General features: G+C 41.4%; 1 protein-coding gene across 3 annotated transcripts; it reads left to right on the forward strand.

Moving 5' to 3' along the window:
- The first annotated feature begins 8,077 nt into the window (after window positions 1–8,077).
- On the forward strand, window positions 8,078–17,339 carry AQP4 (aquaporin 4). Of its 3 annotated transcripts, none has more exons than XM_005153527.4 (5): window positions 8,078–8,153; window positions 12,326–12,740; window positions 13,654–13,818; window positions 14,188–14,268; window positions 16,860–17,339. In XM_005153527.4, the coding sequence occupies exons 1-5, from the start codon at window positions 8,080–8,082 to the stop codon at window positions 17,136–17,138; spliced, it is 1,014 nt and encodes a 337-aa protein (XP_005153584.2). In that variant the 5' UTR covers window positions 8,078–8,079; the 3' UTR covers window positions 17,139–17,339. The 3 variants fall into 3 exon arrangements, with proteins under 3 accessions (XP_005153584.2, XP_005153585.3, XP_030908742.2); XM_005153528.4 differs by lacking the exon at window positions 8,078–8,153 and adding an exon at window positions 8,237–8,268; XM_031052882.2 differs by lacking the exons at window positions 8,078–8,153; window positions 14,188–14,268 and having other exon boundaries at window positions 12,333–12,740.
- The last annotated feature ends 825 nt before the right edge of the window (window positions 17,340–18,164 follow it).

The raw sequence follows: 18,164 nt of genomic DNA on the forward strand, positions 1-18,164 counted from the left end.
GGAAAGAAAAATGTGCTCATGTCAGTCAGGTACGCAGGGTGAAACTGAAAATCAGTATGTGTTGTAGATGTTTAGCTTATACAAAAAGTGTCACGTGAAACTGTAAACCCCTCAGAAATTTCCCTTTCTGTGCATGCACTCTTATAAAGGTAGATCTATTTTTAACAGGGATCTGACTATTTTGGCTTGTATCCTTGAAGAGGTACCATTAACCATATCTGCTTCCTTTATAAGCACTAAATTAATATAATAACTACACAAAAATAGTTGTCTCCACTAAACTCATGAAATCCACTAAAAACAGCAGGGCTATCTGAGATCTACCTAAAGCATGTATGCACGAAAAAGAGACGAGTGAGGAGTCTAAAGAGGCAACCCATGAAGAATGGTCTCAGATCTGGCACTACCAAGTCCACCACTAAACCATGTCCCTAAGTGGCATCTACAAGTCTTTTAAATGCTTAGGGATGGTTATTCTACCACTTCCCTGAGCAGCCTTTTCCAGTGCTTTATAACCCTTTTAGTGAAGAATTTTTTCCTAATATCAAGTCTAAACTTTCCCTAAAGCAACTTGAGGTCCTATTACTTTCAGGTAGCTGCAGAGGGCAATAAGGTCCCCTCCAATCCTCCTTTCCTCCAGGCAAAACAACCTCAGCTCCCTCAACTGCTTCTCATTAGACTTTTTCTCAAGACTTTTCATCAGCTTTATTGCTCTTCTTTAGCTACCAAATGGATTTAATTCCATTCACCACAATTCGTTGGGCTTGGCCATCTAGGAGTTTTGTACCCAGCAAATAGTACACTCATCCAAGCCATGATCTTGGTTGCTCTGTATTAAGAAGTCTGCAAACAAAGTTTTCTGGAATCAATGTCTTTTGATGTTGTTTTTAATTATTCACACAGCTCGTGAGGTTTGTTATTTTTTCCCTTGCTTGGCTTTGCAAAAGAGCAGCTTGCCAATCTGTAAGTGACCATAGAAGGCAGTCATGGAGGTTAGATTACAGAATGTTGTTTATAAAGAAGCACAGGATGTGAAAGTAGCGGAAAGTGGGAGATTTTTCTGGCCCTGTGCTTGATTCTTCTTCACAGATTGCATCCTCCACTAAGCCTCCATCCCTGTGAGGTGCCAACATGTATAAATGACGAGAGGGCCTCAAAAGACTGTTTTCTGTGGCTGTATGTGCACTCAGAACATGCTCACTGGACTTCAGTAGCTGAAGACAAAGCATTGTTAACTGATGAGTTCTCATATGTTCACAAATCAACAGTCCATCCATCCATGCAGTGGATATAAGCTGGTATCCGTAAAGGTGAAGATGGCAGCCAGAAGTGTTTGTTTCTTTGTAGTAATCTCTATTATCTTTGTTGACAATTGATCCAGCACAAAAATCTCTAAAGAAGTACAGCTTCTGCCATAAAAAAAGAGATTGAATAACTGCAATTAGTATTTCTGAATTTAAAGCCTTTCTCCTAGCCCAGTAAAAATGTGGCACCTGTATCAAAAGTTATTAGACATTTTTTTTATTTTAAGCTGTAAACACGAAAAACTGTCAGAAATGAAACTAATGTTCTACAAAGGATTTCAAGAATAATGTGCTGTCAGATTTTCTTTAGAAGCTTATGGACAAAAAAAGCTTGAACTTCTAAATATTCATAGTCAGACCCTGCTTTTCAGTTCGTTCAATGAAAAATGAACCTTTGAGTAGAAAAAAGATCAACATCTTCATTTCTATGGCCCAAGGTTTTAGCTTTTAGAAGGTATTAATGTTAAGAGGGAAGAAACCCTCTCTAAAATACATAGTGTTAAGAAGACAGTTACTACTGTAATCTACACAGATAGCCTGAATGGTCAGAAACAAAATTGTCTTTCTCAAAGCATGCTTCATAAGCCCATTCATGGCATGAATTTCCACTAGGCATATAAATCCTATGAATATGAAGTTATATATGTATTCTATGTATTATTATATTGCATAAGCAGATTGCTTGGACAAAACAAATTCCTAGCACTGGGACACATGTTAACTATACTAAGCTACTGAGGCTCAGCCTTGCCAAAAAGAAACAAAACAAGAAAACCACCACTAACACAGGTCAGATCTAATTTTTAAAGTTACACCTGATTTGACAGAGGTAGCTGTACAAGATCAATGGGCTTGAGAGTTTCTAGGGGCTTTACCACAACACTGAGTGACATTTGCTAAAGCATTACGGCTGTATGTTAGCCACGGAACAGTAAGTGGATTCAGACCTGTTTGACACATCTCTGAAAGTACTTAATGGACTAGTCATGGCAGCAGCTGGGAGGGATCTGAAGGGATTGTTGCAAGGCCTCATGTGCTTCAGGGTTTTCATTACTGAGTGAATCTGGAAGTAAATGTAGAATCTCTGCCAGTATAGTTTGAACATGATTTAGTAGATTGAGAAAAGGATGACCAAGCATAGCAGAATGGATTTTTCTCCAATGTAATCCCTGTCAGACAGAATGTCTCCTAAATTTCATGTCTCGCAATGAAACAAGACTTACCTACAGAATTAGGGCTATATCACAAGAAGGTCTGAGGAGTCACTGTGGAGACGCAAGGAAAAATGCTTCCTCAATGTGATACTGTAGTAAGAATGGATAATTTAATTCCTAGGTTTGCTATAAGAAATGTTTTCACTTCAGAAAATGACTGCTGGAAGTCAGATATTAAAAATGCATTTTAAAAAACATGTTGAAAAAGTGGCAAAGGCACAATCAGAACTGAAAAGAAAAAAACTAAAGAGAAATTTCTTTAGAGTGAAAGACTTCTAGAGCTCAGTCAAAGCTTATCAAAAGATGAAGAGATGACTTGATCACATTATATAAGTAACCTCATGGGGAGATAGTAGAAGTACAAGAGGCTTTTTAATCTGGGAAAGAACAGCATAATAAGAACCACTACTTGGCAGATGAATTCATACAAATTCAGTTTAGAGGCAAAGATCATTTCTGATGATGAAAATTATTAGTCTTGGGAATAAGCTACCAGGGGAATGGGTGGATTGTCTATCCCATGAGTTTTCAAATCAAGCAAGAATGCTTTGTGCAAAATATATTTTACCAAGTATAAATTATTGAACTCATGAAATGTGTCATGAGGTAAAGTGTAGTGGTCTATAATATATGAAGTTAACTAAAAAACGCTATGTTGCCATCTAGTCTTAAACTCCCGGCTTCTTTGAACTTTGTTTCTGTAGGAAACTGAAATAGCAGTGAGGGAAGAGGCTGAGCATTTGGCACTGAGGAGCTTAGAAACAGCAGAGGGACTGTAATCAGATTGGTCAGGAAAGCATGGTTAGATGCTAAAGAGCGTACAACAGTGGTATATTTATTTGGACTACTACATGGTATGTGGCTGATAAAATCCATGAGCACTTAGCCAAATTTCAGTGTCTCACCTAGCAAACACAGACAAATCTCTTTGGCCCCACTGGCTAAGACTGCACAGAGACACAGACCACCACCATGTTGTGCTGCTTGCCCCTCCCTGCACATGCAAAGCCTTCTGTACCCTGCCCTGTGCTGCTGCATTTCATTGTCCCCCTCCACAAGAGAGCTACTTCTCTCCCTCATCTCCAATTGATTCAGGATTCTTCCACCAACTCTCCTGTAGCCCTCGGGAGTGCCCAGGGCTGCTTTGCTGATCCACCCCTCCAGTACATCAGATTCTGGCTGTCTCTGCCATTGATGCAGCTTTTCGCAAGAAGAGTAGGAGCTGTCTGTGGCATGAGGGGAGAAAAAAAAAGATTTTTTTTTCCTCCCATATTCCCAGCAAAGGGCCTGCCCATGCCATGGTGAAATTAAACTGTTTCTAAAGATGAAAAGCCCCCAGGTGGTTCCTACACTACCGAGGTCTTAATGTGGCTTTTCCAACAATAATTGCTGCCTATTGAGATGGGGGGAGAGAGCAAAGAGAAAGCAGTCAATCCAAATTGTCTCATAAGGGAGGTAATAGAGGGCTAAGGAAGCTCAGCAGTCATCACAGCTTCTTGTAAAACCTTTCTGAAAAGCCTCAATGAATCGCCACATGAATGGCCATTTTGTCCCTTTCAGTTCTCCTTCTCTAGCACAGAACTCAATGTGCAGCTTGTGGACAGACAGATTCCACAATAAATAGGGAAGGAGAGTAAAACTAAACCCGCTGGAGCCTGGCCAGCAGCAATGTCAAATCTCTTGACTGATTTCCCAGGGAATTCTTGCTCTAAATGTCAGGAGAACATAGCCCTGCAGCCAAACCTGGACCAGGCTGATAGCTGGGCGTGACAAAATGAATGACCTAAGTAACAAGATTACAGCGTTGGAAAATTAAAACTTCAGAAATGTGCAAAGATCACATTTCAGTAAGCGGTGTTTTATGTGAGATCCTTTTAGTAGACAAAGCTTAACCCAAACTTATAAAACATAAATTGGTGTTGGGAGGGGGATTTATTAGTGGCAACAGAATGAAACTTTCAATCAGTCAGAAAAAGTCTGAGAGTTTCTGCAAGCGTCAACAGTTTCTGAAAGGCTTACAGCCCACTCTTGTCGACAGGAGCCAAGGAAGGTCAAAGGAATTTAGTCTCCTAGGAGTCTGCAGTGCTCTGAAAACAGCAACTAAGTCCCTCCATCACTCAGGCACTTCTGAAAATCCTCCTGGAGCCTCTCCTGGCAGCAGCAGCAGGCGTCCCTTTTGCTGTGGTTGCCTGCAGCCATTCATGCTCCTGGGGCTGGCAGGAGCCCTAAACACCTTTGGGATTTCTGATCCTCCATCAGCTGTAGCTGAAGCTGGTTGATGGGTTCAAGACCTGGTGGAAAGAAAGAGCAGGAATACCCAGAGAAAGAGAGAGGAAGAGAGCAAATGCATGCATGGAAGCCTCATTGGTTTGGGAAATGAAAGCCTGAAGTGATGCTGAGAGGAGCTGAACAAGATAAGAAGCTTAGCAGCAGTAGCATAAGGGAGAATAGTCCAGATCTGCTGGGTACAAGTGGAAGAGGAAGCACTGGGAAAACACACAGTGCTTCTAAATTTTGTCCCTTTTTTATTTTTGATCTTTCTTTTCTCTGTTTCAGTCTTGTCTGACAAACCCCACAGTCTGATGGAGTTGCCAGGGTGAATATCCAAGAGACTCACCATAGAAGTGAAGGGACTTTTCCCACACCATTATTCAGTGAGGTGACAGAATCTAGTGCAGGGAGTTTTTCTGCCTCTCGCCCTCATATTGTTTTAACTGGAATTAGCTGCTTGCACATTCCTCTCCAACTTTGGCAGCGTGCCCTCTCCTTCATTACAGACCAAACTGAATTCCCAGATCCAACACGCTTCAACTGTCTGGGAAGTCCTTGCTCAGAATGAGGATGTGTCTTACGTGTTGCAGCATCTTCTTACCATGGCTTGTGTTCCTAGAGATCTTTAATTCATGATGTCCTAAAAACTACTGTAGAAACTCAGATTTAATATTCAGTGAAGGAGAAGCAGAGGCACGGGGGGACTCCACTGCACATACCCATGCTGTCTGCCCTTCCTCACCATGACTGTGCTTTAAAACCAGTTTTAAATTTTTCATATGTATTCTTTCGTAAGTTATTTGCTTAACTGTGTTGAGCACAGCAGCAGAAGAAATATTTCACCCTCACACAGAAGTCCAAAATTAGTCTACCCAGGTTTTATAAAGATGAAAACATATAATTAAAAACTAACAACCTTGTATATTTATTTCCAACACCCAAAATTGACAAATTTATCCCTGGACAAACTGGGGCAGCTTTCCTCTGGTTTTCAGTGCCATCTCAGGGGCTGTCTTCCTTGCCTTCTCTGTTTTCAACAGAACATAGTCTATTTGTTTGATCAGAGCTGGCACAGTGCAGTTTGCTGCAGGTTTGTGCCTGGAGCGTTGCCTTTCTCTGTTTATGTGGCCACAACCTTTGTCTAATCCTCCAGAAGATCTATCACAATAAGAATGGTAGCAGTGACAGAAGCTATTAATGTTCTTGCTTCTCCATGTGGCAGTGATCTGCTCTACGGACCAAAAAGAGCAGATATGTGCTATCTGGAAGAAAAGGAAAAGCAATTATTAGCTTTGCTAAGTGAATTTTGTTTGTGAACAAACAATTGAGCTGCAGGAGCAGAGTCCACAAAGTACCAAAGAATAAGCGTGTTGTCAGGGCAAAGCTACAAAAGCAAACTCAGCCCTGATTTGAAACAGCCAGATTCAAAACTGGAAAGAAATTTGAAGTTTATATAGGTGCCTTTTGTAGTTTTTAGAAAAACTGAGGAAAGGATTTGTATGGCAGAGGTAGCTATGGCATAAAAGGCTGAAATAATCAGATAATGACATTGCAAAATGCAGGTGGAAAAAGATGTGGCACATTCAAGCCACATCAAGGGAAGCCACAGGTGTTTAAAACAGAGCACTGAAAATGAGCTTTTTATACAGTAGTAGCAGAAGGGGAAAAGGGAATAGGGTAAAAAAATATTATGCAGAAGAACATCTTAACTGAAACCTTTTAATTGTGAGGAACTGCTTCTGCAGCCGTGATGGAAGAAGTTGGTCTGTGAGTATGTGAAAGATTCCATGGGTTTATGTGTCATTAAGACAGTGTTAGGAGTCTAAGTTTCTTGATTCACTGTAGCAGGTTGTGAAGGCCATAGATGAAAAAAACAAATGCACTAACTGGAAGAGCAGAGCTGTGCAATGATGACTGTACCTCCTGTGAATGTCAGTTTTTTACATTTTGTCCTTTCTGACATGGCTTTAGGGGAAGAGCAGGCAAACATGAGAGAAACACCTACACTTGTACTTTATTATCACCTGTATTTAGCACAAACTGTGATTGGTAAGTATTTAACACATGAGCTTGACTTTTTTTATTGCTGTGTGTATAAATTTGTCTAGGGCACCCTGAACTGGTAGTGTTATACATTATACTTGTTTTTCCCTGGTGTAAATTATTACCTACAATCCCCTAACAGAGGAAGACCTTCTGTCCATGGTTTCCATGGCCAAAGTAGTTCTTTGGATCTTGCACTGTTTTCTAATGATCAGAAGGATTATATGTTACAGTCTGTCCTGTACAGGCTGGCTGCCCATTATACCAAACTTTGATTCTTTTTCTGTTGCTGCATGAATGCACAGCAGTAGATGTAGTTTCTCTGTGTGCTCTATTTTAACCTCATTTAACACTTGAACATGTCGCTTGCAATATTTTTGTATAACTTATGCAAAGATTCTTTTACTGCATACAAAGGTCTAAGCCAATGGGGAAAAAAAATAAATCTAGATACTTTGTTCCATTCTCACCCCTGTCTTCCTCAGTGACCATTTCTATGCATTCTCTAATGAAATAATTGTGCCTGAAAACTGGGGCTTTTTTCCTTTTATGTGAAGGGTTGTTTTTTCATTGGATTGTTTTGGTGCTGTAGAGTCATAGAATCATAAAACCATAGAATGGTTTGGGTTAGAAGGGACCTTAAAGCTCATCCAGTTCCAACCCCCCTGCCACGGTCAGGGACACCTTCCACTAGACCAAGCTACTCAAAATGCCATCCAGCCTGGCCTTGAACACTGCCAGGGATGGGACATCCACGGCTTCTCTGGGTAACCTGTGCCAGTGCCTCACCATTCTCACAGTTAAAGAACTTCTTCCTAATATCTAATCTAAATCTACCCTATTTCATTTTAATGTCATTACTCCCTGTCCTGTCACTACATGCCCTTACAAAAAAAAGTCTCAATGTGGGGACCATCTGGGTTTCCTCACTGTCTAATTTCAACATTTCTTTTCAGTGTTCCCTCAGCTTTCCTCACTAGGCAAAACTTTATTGAATTTAGCAGCTTCCAACAAGTGGAACCACTTTTTCTCTTCTGTAACCAGTAGAGTTCTAGTAAGGTTCTAATAGGCATTTTAGATGGATAAAGCTCCCTGGCTGCAGAGTTGTTTAGACCATTTTTTTCTTTCAAACACAGTGCTTGGCAGAGAAAAAAATGCGAAACCGAGGAATGCTTCCCCGTGCTGCAGAAGCACAGTGGGCTCACTTCGGGCTTGTTTTAAGCCCCTGAATCAATCTGCATATCCACATGATCGCAGATGACCCGCGGCCGGGGCTGCGGCGGCAGTTTCTAAGGCAGCCTTGGCCCGCCCGGAGCAGCAGGTAGGGGAGGGCTGCATGGTCGGGAGCCGTGCCACCCTCCCGCCCCGCGCCCCGAGCAGCGCACCCGCGCCCGCCGGGGAGGCATGAGCGACGGAGCCGCCGCTCCGCGCCGCGGGTGAGTGCGCGGCCCTCCGCGGGGCGAGGTGGGAGGAGGGAGGGGACGCAGGCAGGGAGGCAGGCACCCAAACCGAAGATGACTTTACGGAAAAGCTTCGGGAGGGGGGAGCGGGATGCGCAGGAGGGACCTTCTCTGCGCCAGTGGGGACCCCTTCGCTGTCCGGTCTCGGGAAGAGCGCGCTGCCGGGAGTGCTTTGCCCCGGTGTTTTGCATCCAGCGGCGGCTCGCAGGGTACGGGGCTCCCCCTCTCCGAAAGCACTGCCGGAGCCTTTCGGTCGTCCTTGGAGTCCTGCATTCATGAAGGGGGCAAAGGGTTGTAAATTGCTCTCTTTTTCCACACCCTAAAACTTTATTCGCTGTTTGCGGTCCTGCAGCCGACAGACGTGTGTGCAAAAAGCCCCGCATCTGCACCGTCAAAAAACTGAGGTACCATGCTCCTAAGGCTTCCCTTCCCACCTCCTGTAGTGGGACCCACGGCAGTCACCCATTCAACATCGTATTGGAAAATGAGGCAGAATGGTTATAAGCAAATTCTGCGGTAGTGTATTTATTTTGCAACTGTAGCCTCTCCCTCTCCTACCCCCAAGCTGGCAAGTTACTGCTTAATGTCCATTTGAGCTACAGCCGGCTGTGCCAGCACAGGTCGGGGAGTATGTGAGTTTGCTGTGGAGATGCCACTGTAAATAACTGCGGCACGCTCAAACCTTCAGTGTGACAGTAGTGTCGTGTGGAGTGGCTGGCTGCAAGCCACATCCAGGCTGTTTGCTCCACTCCTGGAAATGATACCAGATAGAAAAGGAAGGTTTTTTAAGAATACTGTCTGACTTTTGTGCTGAAGACATTTTTATTACTTATATTGTTAGGGCTTTGAGGCCATGATCATGCCTGCAGCCCTGATGGTAACCTGACCTGTAAAAAACCACCCTGCATCCAATTAAACACACAGTGTACTCTTTTAGTCCAGACCAGAGAATTTCAAGTGTGGCCACATGTGAAATTAATGTGTGACCATAACATGAAAGTGTCTTTCGGGTTTTCTGTTGTATTTAAGGCAACCATGAGCACTACTGCAAAAAAAAATATTTTGCAATTTCAGTGGCAAATCTTAGTTGCTGGAAAGTCCCATTTTGGTTTCAGACGTGGCACAGCCATCACACTCTCTCTGTGTCAAGCCTTTAAATTAACTGCATGCTAAAATATTGGATGTTGGAAATGGTGTTGATTTCTGAATTGCTGAAAGCCTTTATATGTAAGTGAAAACCTGGACTCAGGGCTCAAACACAACTATGAAGCTTTTATTAACATTTGTAGGGGAGGTTGCTATGGGGAAGAACAGTGTGCAGTTAGAAAGAGAAATCTGGCCATGACTTCAGTACATTTTGCCAGGTGTTGAAATCATAGAAAAACAGACTGCTTCAGAAAAATGTGTATGCATTAAAAATAGATGTTTAGATCATTAACTGTCAAAGTACAGCTGAGGGTGTAGCTCTGCCATTTTGATTTTTTTTTTCCCTGTAGTATGCTGTTTCAGAAGAACAGAAACTTTCTTTATGCTGGTGAGCAAGATTCTGTGTTTGAGTTATCCTTTAGGCTTGCATGCAGCACTTTTGCATTTTCAGGGCTATAAATAATATTGGCTGAATTCATTGGACATCATCTCAGCTGGATAAACAGTGTGAGATCTGCCCTTTGTTAGTGGTAGTCTCCTGCTAGACAGGCCTATCAGCAGTTCAGCAGATGGTGTGATCTTCTGGGTCCCCTGTCCCTCTCTTGTACATGTGTGTGCCTGTGCACACACACACTCTTAATGTGTTCTTTCATGATGCTCCATAACTAACTCAAATTATAATATCTAATAGAAAACCCACTTTCTGTCCACTTCCACAGGATGGTGGGATGTAAGTAATTTGCAGATCTCACTCTTCTCTGTGTACAGAAGGAGATGGTCAGGCATACTCGAAGAAGTCAAGAGTCACCATGTGCCTCTATCCCATGCTCCAAAAACCTGCATAGCCCCAGGGAGCCTTTGGTGGTTGGGAACTTTGCAGAAGTCTGTAGTATAAACCCAGAGCTTGAGTTTTGCTTAGCAAGTGAATATTCAGGTAAATCCAGGCTGTGTCCTGACTGAGCTGGGGCTGAAAGGGTAGATGAGTGCTGTTTCCCTTGTGTATCCAAGCTTCTTTTCTGTGAGTTTTGGGATATGCTTCATCCCTGTATAAAATGTTCACTTGGGATATGACCTGGGAAAATGAGATTTTGTCAGTATGGATATAGCACCTGTGTCTTAAGCTACTAAAACGAATTATTAGTAAGGAAGTAGTAAAGGTGTGAGAGATAAGCCTTGAGGTTTTAGTAAGAATTGGGGTGTAGGATTCAAAGGTAAGGCTGACCAAATACTTGTGAGCTTCAGCATTGGGGAAGGGAATGATTTTGGAGCTATTTTGAGCAAAAAGTCTAGTCTACATAGTTGGTCATTAACTGACTGTTAATATGAGATCTTACAAAAACATCTGTTTGTCTTGTGTTTGACCCAAAATCAAAAGACTCTGGGGATGATTTTATTGCATTTTGAGGTTCTAGCTTTCATTCTTCTCTAGGAAAGCAAGTCCTGCTCAAGTGTCTCAGGTCACTTCACAAGCACTTTGCAACAGCCATTTGTAGGAGAAAATGTAATTCTTGTTCTCATCTGAGAGTCTAGAGAACTGGGAGTTTAAATGACCTAACCAAAATACACAGGAAATTAACATAAGAAATGAGACAGAAAAACAAATTATTTGCTTCAGTCACAGGATTAAATTGACTTTCCCTAACTCACTGCAACTGTTAAGAAATTCATGGGCCATTCCTCTTGCAATAACTTGAAAAGGGCAGACATGCCTTTTATGCTTCTTTCTTATCTAAGTGGTATTAAATATGCATTTTAGCTCAGTTACTTTAGATAACTGAGCATAAATTCATCCATCTTCCATTTGAAATTCAGTTCCCAAATGTAGCAGCTGAATATTCTTTCCTTTGTTTTCTACTTTTTTGAGGGTTTGGAGGTTTTTTGCTTTTGTTTTTAGAGAAGAATCTTGTTAGCATTCCTTAGAAACTCATTAAAATGCTTCCCTTTTGGCTTATTCTCCTAATTTATTAATACCACAAATAACTTTTCTTTGGTGACCCACTTTCGTAGGTATCTGAACATCTAGCAATATTGTAACTCATCAGGAAGGCAGTGTAGACTAACAAAAAGCATCTCCAGGCTGAGAGAAAAATCAAGAGACTTCTTCCTTTGCCACATAGAGTTCTACACACCACACATACAGAAAATACTGGATCTCTTCCACAGCTTGGCACCCTCAGCCCCAAGGGAAGCACTTTATTGACTGCATGATTGATTTCAAGGTCAGAATTTAGGAATGCATCTATTCTTGATTTCAAGGTCAGAATTTAGGAATGCATCTATTCTCCTGGTTGTATTCAATTTTTACTCCACATCCACAGTGAAGAAAACGCTCTTTGCATAAATGTAAACTGAAATAGTGGTCTGTGTGAGTGTTCAAACAAATGGACTTTCTCTTATAGCTCCCAGGACAACCTCCCAACACCACACTGTTACCAAAACCATTAGGGTTTGATTAAGATACTTCTTTTTTCTTCTGAATTATCATACCTGCTTTGTGAATAGTACAGATTTGCTTAGAAAAAGGGAACACATACTCATCTAACCAGCATGATGATTAACAGGCCACTGGAATGGTAGGGCTGTACAGCCTCTAAGTCAGGCAAAAGTCAGCTATTGTGGAAGAATACACTTATGCACATATTTATTTCAAAAGATACAGAGGGTTTTTTTTTTGTGAACTGAAGCTTCAGACACTCAGTGATCACATTCTAAGGGCAATCTACTCCAATAGCGCAGTCTGTAGTTGTCCCAGCATAAGGATGCTCAATATGTTCTCTCCAAAGTCTGTTGGATAGCAACCCTTAACAGTCTGTTGGATAGCAACCCTTAACAGGAGTGCATGAGACTTATTTGGTGACTCCTGATGAAGCTTTGTTTTCCTTTTCAGTAAGTGTGGTCGTCTCTGTAAGTGTGAGAGCATCATGGTGGCGTTTAAGGGAGTCTGGACTCAGGCATTCTGGAAAGCGGTTTCAGCAGAGTTTTTGGCCATGTTCATTTTTGTCCTCCTCAGCCTCGGCTCCACAATCAACTGGGGTGGAGCAGAGAGGCCCCTGCCTGTAGACATGGTCCTTATCTCCCTCTGCTTTGGACTCAGCATTGCAACCATGGTGCAGTGCTTTGGACACATCAGCGGAGGCCACATTAACCCTGCTGTGACGGTGGCAATGGTCTGCACAAGGAAGATCAGCCTCGCCAAGTCCGTCTTCTACATTCTTGCCCAATGCCTGGGGGCCATCGCAGGCGCAGGCATCCTTTACCTCATCACACCACCAAGCGTGGTAGGAGGCCTGGGAGTCACTGCGGTAATCACTTCTCCTCTGACTTGTAAACTAGACTAGCTTAGAGCCTAAGAAAATGCAATCAGTGTCATGCAGAATAAAGAATGCTCAAGTAGAGATTTTGAGGGCTTGCTGGTTTATTTACGACATCTAGACAGGGCTTAAATCTCTTCTTAGAATGGGTTTATGCAGCGTAATGTCTATAGCTGTTTCTCTTTCCTAGAACTTCCCCAAATCTGATGACAGCAGGTAATGTTAATTTATATACAAATTTTAATAATATATGCTTGAAATGCTTTTTTATGGGCTGGGGAGGGGGAAATGGATTCTATGCCGTTATGATGGGGACTGAAAAAACATCAATTTAAAATGACATACTTTTGAAATAGATTGTGGCTTAGATTTCGGCTTTGTTCTAAACTAATAAGGAGTGCCATCAGTTAGCCCTGTTGCAGGACTTATTAAAAATGCACTTGAGCCACACACTGCTTAATTTTTAATTGAAATTTAAATTAATTAAGTCAGGGCTAATTAATGAATTTATAATTGAATAGAAAATTACAGTGCTCCCAAGAAAAAAAAATGGTGAAGGGGAAGTGCAGCATTTGCAAATCCCTGTGTAAAAATAAACTATCCTTCTGCAGTCTAACTTTGAAGTTCTTTTTGGATGTTACTGTGAAGCCTTCTGTTCTCAGGCCAGCAGTAATTTTCCATGGCTCACAAAATGAAAAAAAAAAATACAACAATTTAAAATTAAAGGTATAAAGGGGGGAAGGGAAGGGGATGGGATGACCTGTACCTTCAAAAGTTCAGTGGTGTCTTTCACTGTGTACCATTAGAAATACCTTTAATTAAAACACAATTAATATACATAGTGGCTTTTTGATTTACAATATCACCTTTTCTTCATTTTGGGCATTTCTTTCCCTTCTTCCAGGTACATGGAGATCTTTCCGCTGGCCATGGACTCCTGGTGGAGTTGATAATTACATTCCAGCTGGTTTTTACTATTTTTGCCAGCTGTGATTCAAAACGAAGTGATGTCACTGGTTCTGTAGCTTTAGCAATTGGATTTTCTGTTGCAATTGGACATTTATTTGCTGTAAGTTAATGGCTTTCCTTTAAAAAAATAGAACTATTTTCTCTTTATGACTATTTCAGAAGTAAATGCAAACTTCTGTGGCCTTTGTAGATCCTATAGCTATATAGCTGCTACATTCTTTATGGATCCACACCAAAACCCTTTGAAGGAGCATGGGGGTCTCCTTGGGTAGGGTGTTGCATCAGAACTTTTCTGCTTGTTTGCGTAATGACTTTGTTAATTTTGTGATAAGACTAATGAGAGTGACAATACCCATTGTCAAGATGAGAAGCCAAATAAACCAGAGTTTCCCATAGTACAAGGACTAACAGAAATTAAATAACTCCCTTCAAGACTTTAATAACAGATAACATTTTGTCTCTGCTTTAGATCAATTACACTGGTGCCAGTATGAACCCTGCCCGATCGTTTGGTCCTGCTGTCATCATGGGGAACTGGGAAAACCAATGGGTAACTCAGCTTTCATGATTCCTTCACTATAGTGACAGATATCAGGATTTTCCATACATCATTTGCTCTTAGTTACCTATCCCAGTACACCCCATAGAGACTGTCCCTGAGGAAGACAGGTGCTGACCTGCCACAAGCTTAGGTGTAATTATACTCCTCTGCTAGGACTGCAATGCAGTATACAGCACATTGGAACAGCATCTTGCTGTTCAGAGGCCATTTTGTGGAGGCAGTAGCTGGGGTAGAAAGGAAATCACACAAAAAGCTCATAACAGAAAAAAAATACACAACCCAGGGAGAGACTGAAAGAATTGAACTATTAGAGAGAAAAATCCTCTGAGGCAGATTGCAAGCCCCCTGGTCACACTGGTGAGAAGTTATGGAAGTAGTTCTGTCGGCTTCACGTTTCACCTGGTTCTGCAGCAAATTGGGGCAGACGTATAAAATGAGAGCAGGGACCCTCTGCAATCTGCTTCCCAGGGGACAAGCTGTCTCAGCAAATGCTTGCAGTCAGAGATGAAGGGGTTGCAGTCTGGTCTTTGCAGACCAGACCAGATGCTACCTGCTTCAATTTGAAAGCATCAGCTTAACTAGGAGTATTTGTGGTGGAAACGATTTGATAAACAGATTCTAAATGATGCAGTCATTTTCTATAGCATCCCACTATTAAACTTATTAAAATCCAATTCACATATTCACATTTTATAAGGGTGAGATGGATTGCAGCTCAGCCTCACCTAATTATACACAGGGAAAGCACTTCTAGGGACACTTTCCATAGTAACTGTAAGAGCTGCATATTACAGTGCATATACGGATTTCCTTGATTTTAAAGTATGAAGCCCACATTGCTCCCACTGCAGCTAATAACAGAAATAGCATTGTCTTCAGGCCCTAGGGCTCCAATTCTGCAAACACGATACCATGTGTAACTTTGTTCCCAAGAGTTATCCTATTGAGGCGGATTTCCCCAGTTATCGGTGAATGGCTTGTTCATATGAAACACTGCTGTAGTTTTTCATGAGATTAATTATCCATACTCTGAGGGAGCCTGTAATTTATAACTAAAGCTATAAACAATAAACAAATGTACCATGGAGAAACTTGTAGGAGAAGCTTAGCTACTGTCCTGGCCGCTTGGAAAGACGTCCTTTTCTCCTTCTCCAGGGCACTGACATTAGCATGCCATTGACAGAAGCTTCTGCACCTACTAAAGTTACCAAACTGCTGCATGTCATGCTGAAATAGATAGGTACCCTACAAAGTTGTGCATGTCAGTTGTATTTGCTTATTCAGATTAGCTAATCAGGTAGCTGACTGCCTGTTGGATTCTGCAGGATCAGAAGCCAAATTTGGATTCTTTAGGAAATGTAAGTCCAAAATACTGAACTAGATCTGTGTATACGCTAGGAAAGGTTTTGTTTCCTTAAAAGTTCACTGCCTCCTTGAGTGAAAATGCAGAAAGAAAACCACTTTTCTACATTGGTGTTTATTTTGCTTGTGATCTTGCAAACAGTCCACTCATGCTGTCTACACCTGTCAATGAGCAACAAAAATTAGGGGAGGCCTCTTAGAAAGGGATGGATCAATAAAACTTGACAAAACTATTTATCTTTGAAGCTGTGGGCCTGCTTCTCTATTGTCTTACCCTGTTAATTTAAAAGCAAAGCTATGTCAGAGCAGCTATATGTTGTATGTGAATACAGAGCTTTATTTGACAAGTCACACATGATCCCACCAGGATCTGTGGCCTTTTTATATCTTGAGAAATGTTACAGCTATTATTGATCCAAATAATGATGATGAAGGACCTGTACTTCTGCTTTACTGGACAAAATTTAAAGAGGGAAGAAAAGCTACTTTCTATTAACAGGAGAAGGTAGAGCAACCTGAAAGGGTGCCTGTGTGTCTACTCATGGGAGGCATCTGTAGTTCCACTGCCACTCAGCCAGTCTGCCTCATAACTTTGGTAACCAGACATGTAGACTGATATCATTTGCAAACATCAGAGAAGTAGGAACTGTACCTCATTGACATGTCAGCATATGTCCCTCTTCTCCTCTGATCTGTGGGCTCCAGTGCCTGGTGATTTGCTAAACTCTGGCATGAGAGGATTTTCCAGGGAAGAGACAGACCCAGGGATGGAAGGTATTTTGCATGACTGGATTTAAACTGACTAAGGAGTATTTCTAAAGAGGGCGAAATGAGAGAGACTGCAATGAAGCAGAAAAAAATAATTACCTAGGACTAATGCCATTAACTGCCTAAGAGACTGCCTTTTGACCAACTTCATATGTGATTTTACAGCAATCACTTAATTGCTGAGCTCCAGGTCACCATCTGTGATACCTGTGGTAGTTAAACTTCTCTACCTCATAAACTGATATGATGGCAGATAGTCCCCTGGTTCATGAAAGCCAGGGGACTACGTGACCATGAAATTCTGGAGAGTTGGTTTTAACATTTGGGCCAGGCATTTTGCAGAAAATTTTCTGGGTGAACTCTGTAGTGACATGCTTTTCTCTTGAGACCATGGCTTCTTTATTTGCTCTAGAGCCTAATGTTTGTCTTTTTTCTGCCTCTTTTTGCAGGTATATTGGGTGGGACCAATAATAGGAGCAGTCCTTGCTGGTGCTCTTTATGAGTATGTCTATTGCCCAGATGTTGAACTCAAGCGCCGCTTTAAAGATGTCTTCAGTAAGGCTACCCAGCCATCCAAAGGGAAGTACATTGAGGTGGATGATAACAGGAGCCATGTAGAGACCGATGACCTGATCCTGAAGCCTGGCATAGTTCATGTGATTGATATTGACAGGGGTGAGGACAAGAAGGGAAGAGATGCATCCAGCGAGGTGTTGTCTTCTGTATGACTAGCAAGAAGCACTGAAAACAGAGATCAGCCTCCTAGCATGTCCACAGATATCCTTCCACCTATTAAAGAAACAGATCTCCTCTAGACTGAGCATCTACCATTCCCTAAAAGGTATGGTGTGGGCAGCTGAATGGTAATGGTATCACCAAACCATACTCCTGCTCAGTTGCAAGATTAGGACTTTGTATAATTAGGAGTCCCCATCAATTATTCCAAATTAGGACTCGTTCCTAGTATTTCTCTTTCCTTCTTTCTGGAGCAACCAAAAAGTAAAAAAAAAAAAAAAAAGAAAAAAGAAGAAGAAGAAGAAATGGAAGTATTCTTCTTTAATAAATCAGTCAATAATGAGACAAAGATAGAGATGTTTAACATTCAGATTGACAGTTAAGACATATCAGGAAATGCCTATAGACATGAAGACCTACTTATCAGATTGTTCTTCTGACACTTAATTGGCTGTTGTCAGCTCCGATTAGAACATCTCATCCATTAAGCATTCTCTGTGAAGTTCAGGGACAGCAGCAACAGTACTTAAGAGTTTCATCCACAGTCAAGCAAAGGAGTATTGTTTCCACTCATGTACATCACTATTGCCTTGCAAACTATCTCTGAAAAAATGATACCCTAATAGGTTTTAAAAAAAAATAAATCTATCAACCCATCAAATCTCACTCATGCAATTTGCAGGATTAATATATTCCCTTCATCCCTTTGAGAGTAAATTCACAGAAATTGAATGTTGAAGTCTACTGTAATAAGGCTGCAAAGCATTTGACTGTACTTCATGCCCGTTCTTGTCATTGTGTATCTGGCAAAACATTCTCCTGGGGTTTGACTATTGACCATTTCGTGTTAGTAGACTATCAAGGTCATGCAAAGAATATAAAGGCTTTCCTGTTACTTAATAACTTGAATAAGAGATATAAGAAGAAAAGAAGGCATATCTGTTTTCAGTGCACTTGTTCAAATACACATTTCTGTGCTAATTTATGTAAACTAAAGATTTCAATTACTTACCTATTTT

Source organism: Melopsittacus undulatus, chromosome 1 (genome assembly GCF_012275295.1).
Source record: "Melopsittacus undulatus isolate bMelUnd1 chromosome 1, bMelUnd1.mat.Z, whole genome shotgun sequence".
NCBI lineage: Eukaryota > Metazoa > Chordata > Aves > Psittaciformes > Psittaculidae > Melopsittacus > Melopsittacus undulatus.

What these genes read in the sequence shown, in the direction of transcription:
- AQP4 (XM_005153527.4), top strand. Translation starts at nt 8,080, where the DNA reads ATGATCGCAGATGACCCGCGGCCGGGGCTGCGGCGGCAGTTTCTAAGG. An exon ending in CAATTGGACATTTATTTGCT is followed by an intron (nt 13,819 to 14,187) that starts GTAAGTTAATGG and finishes TCTCTGCTTTAG; the next exon opens with ATCAATTACACTGGTGCCAG. An exon ending in GGAACTGGGAAAACCAATGG is followed by an intron (nt 14,269 to 16,859) that starts GTAACTCAGCTT and finishes CTCTTTTTGCAG; the next exon opens with GTATATTGGGTGGGACCAAT.